General features: G+C 35.8%; 1 protein-coding gene across 11 annotated transcripts in view; it reads right to left on the bottom strand.

The window, feature by feature from the left end:
• Nucleotides 1–1,583: 1,583 nt before the first annotated feature.
• ERBIN (erbb2 interacting protein) overlaps nucleotides 1,584–13,241 on the bottom strand; it is a 116,377-nt gene continuing 104,719 nt past the window's right edge. For 7 of the 11 annotated variants that reach the window (XM_088054011.1, XM_088054010.1, XM_088054014.1 and 4 more), the window contains 6 exons: nucleotides 12,138–12,281; nucleotides 11,208–11,339; nucleotides 9,275–9,484; nucleotides 8,097–8,189; nucleotides 7,426–7,500; nucleotides 1,584–4,774 (listed from right to left, as the gene is read on the bottom strand). In XM_088054011.1, the coding sequence (XP_087910137.1) occupies nucleotides 4,667–4,774; nucleotides 7,426–7,500; nucleotides 8,097–8,189; nucleotides 9,275–9,484; nucleotides 11,208–11,339; nucleotides 12,138–12,281 (762 nt within the window). In that variant the 3' untranslated portion in view covers nucleotides 1,584–4,666. The remainder of the gene's footprint in view (nucleotides 4,775–7,425; nucleotides 7,501–8,096; nucleotides 8,190–9,274; nucleotides 9,485–11,207; nucleotides 11,340–12,137; nucleotides 12,282–13,241) is intronic. The other 4 variants (XM_088054012.1, XM_088054013.1, XM_088054016.1 and 1 more) reach the window with 2 other exon arrangements.

Genomic DNA, 13,241 nt, shown 5'->3' on the forward strand with positions numbered 1-13,241 from the left:
CTAGCAGAACCATAGATGGAAATACCAGTAGAAGGCAATAGCTGGACAGCATTGCATGTAAGGCTCTTGTACCTGTAGTACAGTTTTAGTGCAGTAGTACACTGGTAGTGCAGTTTTAATGGTGTAGCAGAGCTCCAGTTTCAAGGCAGTCACATAGATATTGCAATAGAATCTTCTGTACCCATTACAAAATTGAATATAATCCATGGCAGCAGGGATACCATACCAAAAAATCTGCTATCTGAAAAAGTGCCATCAGGCAGAAAAACAGAAATTAAACCCAGTATTCTCAGATGCTTGATGAAAAAGTAAACTGTTGAGTTATGAAATAATGTCCAAGTAGGGAGCAGATATAGAAAACCTAAATAACAACAGGCACAATACTCCAGGGTCATCAGGGCCATAACCTGTTAATAGTGAGAATCAGTTTTTTCTGTATAGAGGAAGTAGAACACAGTGACAGTGGTATATCAGATCCACATATACAAGAAAAAAAAGACAAAACAATTTGTGTTACTATATTGCTTTGTGATTTTCAAGAAAACTGGTTGTAAAGCCAAATTTAGGTCTCCTGTGAAATACTGTGCCTAGCTGTTCAATTTTTTTACCACATGACCCTTGTCCATCTCTTTACAGTACATTCAGCATACTCTTAATTCTAGCCCTACTCATTGGCATCTCTCTCTGCCTATCAAATCTACTAAACTTGTAACTAAAGTCGTCTCTTTGTGACAGAAGCCACTCACTGCCCTATCTGATTTCATTGCAAGACTGGGATGCATGGTGTGTGGCTGAGACAAAGTTTATTTTCCTTACAGCAGCCCTCACAGTGCTGTGCTTTGCACCAGTAGCTACAGAGGTGTTGATAACACACCAGTGTTTGCCTTCTGCTGTACAGCACTGGCACAGCACCAGTGCCATCTTCCCAATATCCTGCCCCCCCATCAGTAGGCTGGGGGTGAGCAAGATCTTGGAAGGGACACAAATAGGCCAGCTGACCCAAAAAGACCAAAGGGGTGTTTCATACCAGATGATGTCAGCTCAGATAGAAAAGCTAAGAAGAGGAGGATGAAAGTGGGGCATTTGTCTTTTACAGTGTTTGCCTTCTGGTACAACCACTATCTGTACCCATGATGATGTCCTGCTTCCTGGAAATAGCTGGACATCACTTGCTAAGAAGTAGAAAATAAAATTATTTATTTTCTCTTTGCCTGTATGTGTGTAAACTTTCCATTTTGCTTTAGTAAACTGCTTTATTTAAACCTGCAAGCTATTTTCCATCTTATTTTCTCTCCTGTGCAGCTGGGAAAGGGGGAGTGATAGAACAGCTTGGTGAGCACCTGGCATCAAGACACGGTCAACCCACAACATGGGGCTATAAAAACATTTCTTTGTTGTGAAGAACCTAGACTTGCAATGAAATCACTTAGAGCAGACTTGTGGGCATTGAGAAACACAGAGACGGGAACACAAATAAAACTTTACTAATGTACATTGATTGAGTACTGAGGTCTACAGAAACTGTAGATGAATTAAATAGCATTATGGAGAATTTCCTAAAACTTAAATAAGTCAATTTCACACAGCTTTAAAGAGCATTAGTTTATTATCTATTCTCCATGTGTTACCTCAGAAACAGTCTTATTATATACAAAAATTTGGAATGTTGAATAAATGCTGATCAATAGAAACATTACATAGCTGTTGACAAGGGAGTATTTCTAATCAAAACCAAAATAGTAATGAATGTTTGATTCTGTGTGTTGCTTATTGCTATGTTTGTGTTCATAGAATGCTTTCAAGTATATACACTTTTTTTTTTAAACTCATCCAAAAAAGAAACTAAAAAAATATTTACATAATAAATACGTGGGAGACTTAATCTTTTCATTACATCAGTTGAACTGATTCTTTAATGAACTATTAAGAATAGAAAGAATTAACACAGTTTGCATCAATTCACTGCCATGCTGAATAACTCAGGCTGCTGATGGATTTTATTCTATTCAAAATGTAGTTTACAATGCATTCAAAATGAAAAGTGCTGATATTGTCTCTCCTCCTTTGAATCCTGGCTGGACTAGTTCAGGAGACATCTTTCTCCCACTCCCCACAAATTATTTAGTCTGACATGTTTACCTTCACACACTGACACTGACAAAACAAACACATTTCAATTCACTGAAAACTCAAACATTTAGTGAGTAAAATCAGCATAATCCATGTTTTATTAGACGATTAATTTGCTAACTGACGGAAGACAAGCTTTGGCCAAGTATTTCCACAAGAAGTACTAAACTTCTTGCTATAAATCTCTACTTATATAGTTCTACCAGCTGAACAGTTTTTGGTAGAATTTATCTGTGATACATAAATCTGAAAATTAAGTGACACAACAACATTTAAAACTTCTGTTACCATTAAAGCAAAATACAATACAGTATAATTTCTCAGTGATATATTTAAATGTACTGCAAAATGTATACAAAGTCAGTCCAAGATCAGTAAAGAATCAGTTCTGCTTTTTGGACTTTTCCCTTCTCAAAGATACAGGTTTTGTAGAAGACGAAGGTCATTTAGGACTTGTCTGTATGTATCCCCATTAAAAGGCAGTGTGTGATAAAAATAACATGATTAAAAGTAACGAACATGTGATGTGAACATTTTGCATTTTCAATAAAAAAATAGAAACTAAATAACAACTAAACACTGAAGCCTGCCATTATATAGCTATGTTTCTCATTCTTTAAGATTAACAGCACACAGAAAATAAGTGAATTTTATCAAAATACAGCACATTTCTGCTAATATATCCAAAAAAACATTTTCTATGTAAATATTACTGAAAATCAACTAAAAAGAATTAAAATATACAAAGAGTTGTTAAAGGGTTTCAATTAAAATTATTAGAACTATACACAGTACAATAAGCAATAGTTAACATCTTTGAAAGAAGTGCAATAATATTGGAGTTCACTTATTGAAAAAGTACTGCCTCTTTATTACTGCTAGCTAATTCCTTTCTCTTCCAGCTCACTGTTCCAAAACTAAAGGAAGCTGGTGTTTTTGCTTGCTTTCTTAAAAGCATTTACTTTTTGGGTTGAAAAAAGCGCTTATACCTGTGTCAAACTACCAACTTGTACATAATTAAAAATGAACTGCAATAATTGAATATTGCTCCAATGACAGGCTAATTATTAGCCCTGATTAAAAACAGTTATCGGTCTTCTATGGCACTTTTCCCTGGTCCATAACAACCGTGTATGAATTATCACTGCAGAGTACGCAGTCTCTATTCAATTACAAAGGAGAAAGATAACGTTTCTGGTAAACAAAATTAATAGAAACATAATTGAACCTTTCATACAGTAATAAGGAACAAAGGCAGCCTGTGGTAAATCACTATTACATTAATGTAATTAGAAACCCTTTAATGACTCTGAAGTGTCTAGTTCACATTTAATGTTACCTGTAGGAACAGCCCTTTAAGAAACCTCATTACGAACTGGTGGGTTTTAAGTACACCCTCCCTTTGCTCTCCATCTCACCACAGCAATTCTCCATCACTGCTCAAAGTTTCACAAACTTGCTTTGGTTACCTAGCTCCATGCGTATGGTTTCCTTTTTGATTAACAAGGCAATGCAAAGGCCAAACAAAATCAAGATGTCTTTCATAACCTTTCCTGCATCACTTGTGTGTGTTTAAATATATATTACAGGCAACAATCTTAAAAACTGGCCATTTCAGTTTCATTTTTAAAATCTGTCAGCTTAAAATTGAGTCTTTTTTATAAAGATAAAATTATCACCATTTCCACAAAATTGGGGATTTCCATAGCAGAGAAAAATCTCTGGGCACAATTCCACAGTACAGCTGAAAAAATTATGTATGAAAGAAAACAACTAAACATGAATCACATGTGGCGAATGAGTATTCCATGACTACATTAAGAACAAATCCTGTATAATATCACAAATTTGTAGTTACAGTCTTCCTAAAAAAAACACACCGTAAGCTTTTATTGCATTTTCTATTGGTAGACGTACACTCCAGAACTAAACACTTTTTCTTCTCTCCTGATTCCAGATTTAGATAGCAGATAATTGTTTAACCTGACCTTTATTCTGTCCAACCAGCACCACCTTCCATCTACCCATTCATCTATACAATGTGCACATAGCAAAGCCAACACTTCATATCCCCGTTCGTATCTACAGAAGTGGTTCAGCGTAACACATTAATATCTGGTGAATAAAAATAAAGGCAATAAACAGCTACAGGACAGACAGCCCTGCCATCTGTCCATTGGCTACAACTGAGGCTTCACAAAGCCTTGCACAAAGTTTAGTAATGTGTATGAATTATCCAAAAATAAACCTACCATCTGTACAAAAAAAACAACACAGGTTTGTTCTTGGAGGAGTGATCCTTAGATTGCTATAATGCTTAAAAACAAGTTTATTCACCATACGCATTTCCAAAATTATTTCCTGTATGTTCTCTACAGTGGTTTTTCCCCCTTTAACCACAAGTTCAGTATTTCCTGTACAAATTTTGATCATAATTATTTTTGAGTTCTTTTAATGTATAAAAATATGCAAAATATTCAGTTTCCCCATAGTCCTTCAATGAATTCTGTTGGTTTATCCCCACAATCCACAGTACTTATGAAGAAACTTCTCGCACAATGATGAGTTCCACTGCGTTCTGAAAAGTCTTTAGCAATGATACTGCTTGTCCATGATCAATATTGATGAAGCTGTATCCATTAGCCTAAAAAGAGATAGTTAAAATTCAAAATGACAGTCTTTTATTCCATGTTAAGTAAAAGATGTTTCATTATTTCATGTAGGTTTATTTAAGCCTTAAGGTTTCTGTATGAACGTGGAGAATAAAACACCGCAGATTACTTGAATTTGTACCTGCATGCTACAAAAAACCAAACTACCATATCAGCCTTGGAAGAGTATTGCAAGCAATCCAAAGAAAACTGAACTTTAAGTTATTAACATCAGACATCTAATTCATCAGCCATAATACAGCCACACTAAGAAACCCAAATATACTACTAATTACATATCCTATTTTAAGTATCAGAATATTAGAAATGGCATCTGTGATACATGAAAACTATTGAGTCCTGTGACAAAAATATTAATGGCACTGAGAGCCACTTTTTTGTGTTAGACTCTGAGATAAACCTCAACTTGTATTTGTGTGTGACTCTAAACAATATTGTTATTCTTGGACAAGTTCATCTTGGCAAACAGAGACAGGCCAGGTGGCCTGCAAAAGACAGGGAAAACATAGCTATGACTCAACTTCTCACAGTGTACTAGTGCAAGATCATGCTCAACCTGGGTCAGCAAAACATTGTAGAAAGACAAATTTGTCCATTTAAAGTGTTACAGCTTACAGCTGTGCATGCCACCTTTTTCCCTGAGCTACTTATGTGGTGACAGAGAACTGGATGTGCTGTCTGTGCCTTAGCTGTGATATTTTAAAAGTTACAGCTCTTATTCCATCCCTGAACACTTGCTGTTGTTACCTGAATCCTTGGTTAAAAACCAGGTGTTTTCAAATCTTTCTAGAGTTGCAGAAGATTTATGTAGACTGTTCTGAGAGCAAAAGCAGCAACAGCCCTTCCAAATCATAATTTGTACAGAATGTCTTAGCCTTAGTCTTAAGTCTTACTTTAAATTATCTAGTCACTAGTCATGTATTTTTATTAGACATGTTAGACATGCATTAGAATATGCATGCCTACTGAATGCTTTACAGAGAACACTGCAAAATCAAGCATAGCAAAGGCATTTTGGAAGAGATTATATTCATTTAAAAAATCCACAGAAGTCTGAGTGGCTACGTGACAGAGTGAGACTGTCATTACATCATCACTGGGATTATCACAGCTAAAAAAGAATGTGCTGTTACATAAAAAAATACTCTTTGTTATGAGAAATAAAGTGGTTTCTTATTGTCTAAGCATGGAAATTCAACTTTTCCTTGAGCTCTTTTTCAAACTGAATTCCTTATTAAACAATAAGCAAAACCCAAGCAGTCCCAACACAAAAAAAAAAATCTTCATTAAGGAATTTGATTTGTCTGCATGGCATTTATAAAGACAGGAATAAACCACTAAAACAGAAGTTACCTTTCAGGTACCTTAAACTTTACAAATATGTAACAAATGAGCTAACAGTTTTTTCAAAGGTTTAACATACTTCCCGTTCCTGTATGTGTTGGTAACCCTGGTCTTCGGTTACCGCCATACCAGTAAAAGAACTAAGACGTCTCTCACCCCAGTGAGGAGAAACAAGCACAGATTTATTGTGCTCAAGAACAAGCCATCTCTTAGTTGGTACAACTTAGTTCAGTTTTCTTGTGTGCCTTTTAGCTTTATCTTTCATTTGAAGAATTAGGCTGAGTTTTCTATTTGGCTTTGTTTTAGAATATTGTTCACAGGACGTTGTGGTTTAATTGAGATACTCGTGGGGGTGGGGGGGTTGGTTTTGGGCTTTTTGTTTGTTCTGTTTTTAGAAAACTGAAATGCAGCAGAGTCAACTCCATCAACATTTTCGTGATGTGGTAAATAATTATTTTTAACAAGCTCTGCAAATTAAAAGTAGCTAGAACAATGTTCAAATGTCCCACTAGCCCATTTTGGTTAAGAAAGTAAGACACTATGAACATACTGTTCATTTCCCTGATTCCTCCCCCAATAGCTTATCATAGCTCATTAGATAACTTCAAACAAATCTGAAACAGAAAAGGTCTGATAGGTACAGACTTCCTAGAGGAAGGAACAACACAGCTTTCAGTTCAGAAGCCATAGCTCCTGAAATGCCTGACGTGGCTGGCCAGCAGCAGATGGGCAGCCAGGAGGTGTGTGCTGTGACCAGCCAGACACCACCAGCTAAGGGGCAGCTCTGGCCAGTTGTCGTGCATGTCTGGCCTGCCAGTGGGGGAGAGGCAGCAAAGGCTGGCGGGAGCTGCAGCATGGAGAGCGATGTAACTGGATAGTGCAACCATGGAGAGCGGCTGTCAGGGGCAGCTGCTGGTGTTCAGACAAGACATAGTTCACAAAACTGCATGTGAATGACCACAAATGCAATAACTGAATGACAGCATAGCCTAACAAAATGCTCGTGATTCTATCTCAAATGACACCTTCCATCACTTCTTTTTTTTCCTTTAGAAGTGTGAAAAATGTTCCAAATCTGAAAAAATTATCTACTGTGCTTCAGACTGAGTTACTTATTGGCATGTTAGGTGGCAGAAAATGAAGAGCTTCATTCCAGAATATAAGAATAAATCAGGAAAAGATAGGTAATATATCTAAAAATTAAACATTCCGCCCTTAGGTGCAAACTGAAAATAAACCCATATATTACACAGGCTAGTTAATTAAGTCATTACAATACCTGAATTATTTTATCCCCTGGCTGTAACAGCTTAGATGCTGGTCCATCTGGCTGCACTCTGGTTACAAATATGCCCTTGAAAAACAGATGTGGAAATATTTTTGACAACTTATTTATGATTAACAGGATAGCATCAAATAGATGGAATTCAAAACATTTTTTCAATTTTCCATCCTAAGTAGAAGGTAATGCTATACTATTCTACAGGTCTCTGGGTTTTGAGACTGCCTTCCTTTTCTAAGATTAAAAATCCAGAATTATCTTTAAAGGGTTACTGAGGGGCAAATTGTAATCCACCTTGGTTTAATTTGGCAGATGTATATGTCAAGATTAATTATCAACTACCAGAAACAGAGCTGTAGGCTAAATCACTGTCTCTTTTGTAAAAGGATTATTAACTGTACACTCCACAATTCACTATCTCAAATCTGCTAACTGGTAACTAGAATTGTGCAAAAACCACTCATCTGGAATAATCGTCTATATTGTCTTGCAACCATTGTGACCACCTACAACCTTGATTTTCCACATCATTTGTACAACTTTCTTCCTTCCAGTCCTGGAGTGTACTGATTTAGGTAATAGATGTACTTTCTTTTCTCCCATTGCTGAACATGAGAAACATTACAGATCAAGACGGCTTTCAAGAAGCATTAGTATGGAATACTTACATCATCTTCTGGTCTGAATGGATTTCCTCTACCTCCAACTCCTCCTGATATACTAAATCCAAGTTCCGGATCCTTGTCAACTCTCACTCGAATCTAAGCAATTACAAGCAAAGTTAGATGAACTGGCTGAAAATCTACATTCAAAGCTACTGTAATGAAATTATTACTAAGGAATTCAGGTGAATAAAAGTTTTAAAATGAAAAAAAAAATAAAAAGCAGGTCAAGAGAGTATTATATCTCATAATATTAATGCAGAACAAGATTGCAATACAACATTATTTATCAATGTACCTAAGTTTTACTCCAATACCACTATTACTATAATCATAATTCACATGGGCTTTAAATTCAGAGGTATTTTGATATTATGCATGTTACATTAATGCCTCCAGCAAATATATATGCTGATGTAAAAGAACCTGTTCCTCCAATTTCTTTGCTACCTCTACCTAAATTTTGAAAATCAAACCTCATTCCTACTTTCACTGCAAATTCTACACAGCCAAGACTCTGTCCTCTTTCTCTTGCTAGAAGAGTTGAATAAAAAACTTACTTTACGCAGGAAGTGGACATTCTCATTCTAGCACAGAACAAAAATGTAGTTATAAGGATTTTCTCAAAAAACTCAAACAACATGGAAAGAATTCTGTCACAGTGGAAGAGTTGTTAAATGGTATAAGAACTTATATACACATCTGTCTATCCTAAATAAAACTGATAATTATCAGGCATGCATCAGATTGCTCAAACAATTTTTATGGATTTTTGCTTATGGATACGCATTTCTGCACTTGCAGGTCTTTTAACCATTCCAGATGCAAAGTACTGCAAGTTGTACTATGACTTTGCATTTTTTTCAGTTACTAGCCAAATAATGACGGTTGAGATAAATAAATTAATTTAGTTGAGAAATTAATTTTTAGCTCAGTAAAAAGATGTAACTTAAAGTTTCTGGTATGCTCAATTACAATTCTACCACATTTCTCTCAAAACTGGAAGGAATCTGATTTGAGGAGTAGAATTGCTCTGAGATCATAAAAAGATTTATCTTTTGCTAGAGATAAATCCCTGTATTTTTTCTGTCACCATGTACAGAGAAATTATAATAAATGAAAACAATGTAACAATTAATTGTCTCTGACAGATGTTGTATCTGTCAGACAGATTTTACTCTTACCTCTTGCTTTGCCAACTCATGGCTTTGTCTGGGAGAGCACTGGGACTGGGTATAGGGAGGTTGGTGGGCAACTTTCAACATCAGATAATCAATTAATTGCTCTCTAGATGGATGTCTTGCAACTGTTGATTGAGGAGGGAGATGATGGACTTGGCTATAGTTTGCTGGAAGTCTCTGAGGCTGGCACATTTGTCCATTTGTTAAAGGCATCTGAAAAAAATATGCATACTCAGGGTCATACATTTTATAAGCAGCAATCCTCAATTCTTGCTTTATTAATTCAATACTTCTCATACATGACTGTTCTTAATCTTCAGCAACATTACTAAATTACTAATTACTACTCTTCTGGAACATGTACAATTAAATCCATTTTGCTTATAGTTATCAGCTCTGATCTACTGAACACTGCGAAAAACAAACAAACAAACAAACCTTAGAAACTGTGAAAAACTTACTTTAAGTGCTAATTTCTTAGCAAAATTATATAGCCATTGCTTTTAGCACTTGTTTTTCCACTGAATTTTCCCAAACATTTTTTTCTAGCAGTGCAACTGATGGTATTGGCACTTGATTCATACCATTATAGTCTGGTGCTTTTCTCTCAAAAAATTCTGAGATTTTGTAACAATTTCCAATAGATCATAAAACAAAACCCTCTCCCCCACCCCCAGATGGCAGACTACATGCTCCCCAAGCGTCTTATGGTGACCACTTCACAAGAAAACTTCCTGAGCAAGTTCACATCCAAGCTCAAGATTTTAATATCAAACTTGTAGTATTTACAACAAACGTTACTCTTTTGTTAATGCATATGTAATTGGTTGATAGATATAATGATGACAAGCGGCAGTGAGGTACACAACTGTCAAGACATACAGCACATACCAAGCATTTCACCAGGAACGATGTTGGCAACATGTCCTTAGTGAAGCTGTGTTGAGATGGGCAGCCTTTTTGCCCCCTTGCCAATACATCTCATGCTCTTATACACCCTAATTAGTCATTGATTAATCTGTATGATGATAGCAAAAATGCTATATGCTCGAGTTACAGATTGGCCTGCCATCATTTTCACATTACTTATGGGATACAAGGATATTAAAATACTCTCTCAGTATTACAAGTAACTGAAGTGTGCAAATTTTAACCTGTAACCATGCTGTGAGAATGGACACATAGCAGAATCTGCTCTGTTATGTCAGACTGATTCTGAGAAATTATAATGTGCGCATATAATACATTTTCAGATTATGTGCAGATCATATGTATTTAATTTACACAATTTTCCATTGCTTTTTCTAAAAACTTGAAGTATGACAGGAAAATTGTTTTTGCTGACAGAGGTAGAGTTTACATAGGTAAAAGGTACCCACAGCTATGCAAGCTCTGCAATACCCACTGTCTGTAGAAATGCAACTGAAATTACTGAAGGTGTAAGAATAAAATCAACTTCTTAGTCATAATAATTTACAAGAATCCATTTAGTTTCATGGCAGTAAGACCCGCCTCCAGAGATGGTGCTAAGAGATGAATACAGAATGTCTCCTACTATTTCTGGTTTATCATCACAATTTCATCACAACAGATTTCAAGTTTGTTCTTTAAAAGGTTTAATCAGCTTCATATTACTTTTATGAAATCATCTACCATACTCGATTTTCACTTGCAAGTACATGTTCGGCTGCAAATTTCTTTCAAAGCACCTGCTGAATTAAAATAAGAACTATCTTTCTTCATATGGTCAACTGTTTTGTCTTCCAAAAAGAGGATGCTGTTTCATTTATGCCAGCTTTGAAGCCTCTGTATTACATTTTAAAGAAGCTCGATTTCCAGCTGCTATCCCAACATAAGTTTCTACTGCTAATTAAAAAGACAGCCTTACGAATAATAGCAAATAATGCCCTAACCATGTTGTCATGCAAATAATTACCTGCACAGCTGTTTTTTTGATGCTGTCTGGAGGAACATCTTTGAGACTAAGTGTGGCAGATGAGTAATTCTGCTGCCCCGAAATGAATACCTCATCCTGGCATTGGTCTCCTGGAGCAGAAGCCTGGGGATGCTTTAAACAGAATGAAGCAGTAAAGACAACTGTCTTCATATAATTAAAACTAAAAAAATCTCAAAAGAAGATCATGACAAAACATTTTAAGGGTTTTATCCTTTTTTATCTTTTTTGATTAACTAGGACATGATTTATGCAGAAAATCTCACTAACCAGGACATCATACACCCAGTAAATATTGATGGGCACTCATAAATTTTGTAACTGTAGAGGTGTCTTATCAGCAGCAAATTAATTAACAAATCCCAGGGACTAGCTATTCAAGGATTCAAGGAAGCCTTCTGCTGACTTTATCCTGCTCACTATTGATGCTACAACATCACTTAGGGTGCTCATTTAAAAACTCATTTCTTCATATTTTCTGACTATGAATTTTCTTGAATGCCTACAGTATCTTACAGTAAAGGTTATATCATCAGAATTTGTTTTGGGGAAGGAAGAAGAATAGTAAGATTTTGTTCAAACCTTATCAGCCTAGGTTAAATTCAGAACGGTAATATTTTGATCACAAAGGTACAATGAAACCAGACAGTTTTACATATGTTCAACCATCTACAAAGCCAGTTAGAGAACTCAGCTTCATGACATTAAACTGAAAGGCTCTGCAGTAAGTTTACAGCAAATGAAGTGAAGGCAAAATATTTAATGCCTAAAAAAAATTTCAGCATATAAATTATATTCTTTTTACTAAAACATTGTGCATATGTTAAAGGGTAACTCTATCAATTTAAGGACCCCCTTACAGTTTATTCTTTCCCCCTCTATATATTGCAATAGCTTCCTGTATGTACTCACTCGAACAATGTGCACACCAGAACCTCTTCCGTCTGCAACACTCAAGGCAACACTACCCTGGCTGCCATGCAGATCCCTAGAGCTGCCATAGTGAAAGCTGCTAACTGCAGCATAATTGGAATTAAAGGACCGAGACAGCATGCTCTGAATAAAGAGGGGACAGATTTAACACAGAGATTAGTGCAGCATGCATAAACCACAAGACACGTTATACATGTAATACAAACATATTCCATTGTCATGCAAGATAAAAACCATGCAAGAACAGTACCACTGTGATGTATAACCACAACTCTGTGACCCTATTTACCTTTATTTACTGTAAATCAGCATGCAATCGGCAATTCACATGCAGAATTACATGTAAATAAAGTAATTGAAATATTCGTGTGTCTGAAAAAACAACAAAGGTGCTTATCAAAATTTTCAGGTTTTCATTATATTTGCAACGTATCAAATATATTACAGGAAGAGAAGCTGGTAATCAAGTAATACACCTGTGGAAATCTATCTAATTACCCCTTACTATTTTGAATCAAACCCCCACCCCCACTACTAGTAAAGTACAAATAAAAATTTACACAGATTTGACTGAAAATTTGAATTTTCTTTCTATAACCATGCTGATAATACCCACAGTGCATTCCAGTAATACTTCACTCAAGAATGTGAACAGGCCTCATTTAAAGGAAGAGGCTTGAACGGAACTGAGACTATCCCTGTGCTACTGTAAGCTATCAAACAAATAACATGACCTCAAGGACAGATATGACAGTGGTTTGGGTTTGAGCTTCATTGCAAACCTGACCCCTGCAATATTAGCAAGGATAAGAAAATGAAAGCAAGAGGCATTACCATTACCATCTTGCCACCATAGTCTTTTGTAGCTGTAAGAACAAAACAAAATAAAAAGACAGCACAAAGGAAGAAATAGAAAATCTTCCATGGGTCACCTGATAAATAACACAAAGCTACCTTGAAAATGTGACAATGAAAAAATACTATTGTAGGAAAATTATATACCACAAAACATCAAAAGCCAGCAAATTCAGTTATTTTCTGTAAAGCTTTTAATTTTTCTGAGTTAAAGAAAGGAATGTTCAA

This window comes from Pseudopodoces humilis, chromosome 4, assembly GCF_049639895.1.
Source record: "Pseudopodoces humilis isolate 2021_Gansu_Grassland_sample_001 chromosome 4, ASM4963989v1, whole genome shotgun sequence".
Classification (NCBI taxonomy): Eukaryota; Metazoa; Chordata; class Aves; order Passeriformes; family Paridae; genus Pseudopodoces; species Pseudopodoces humilis.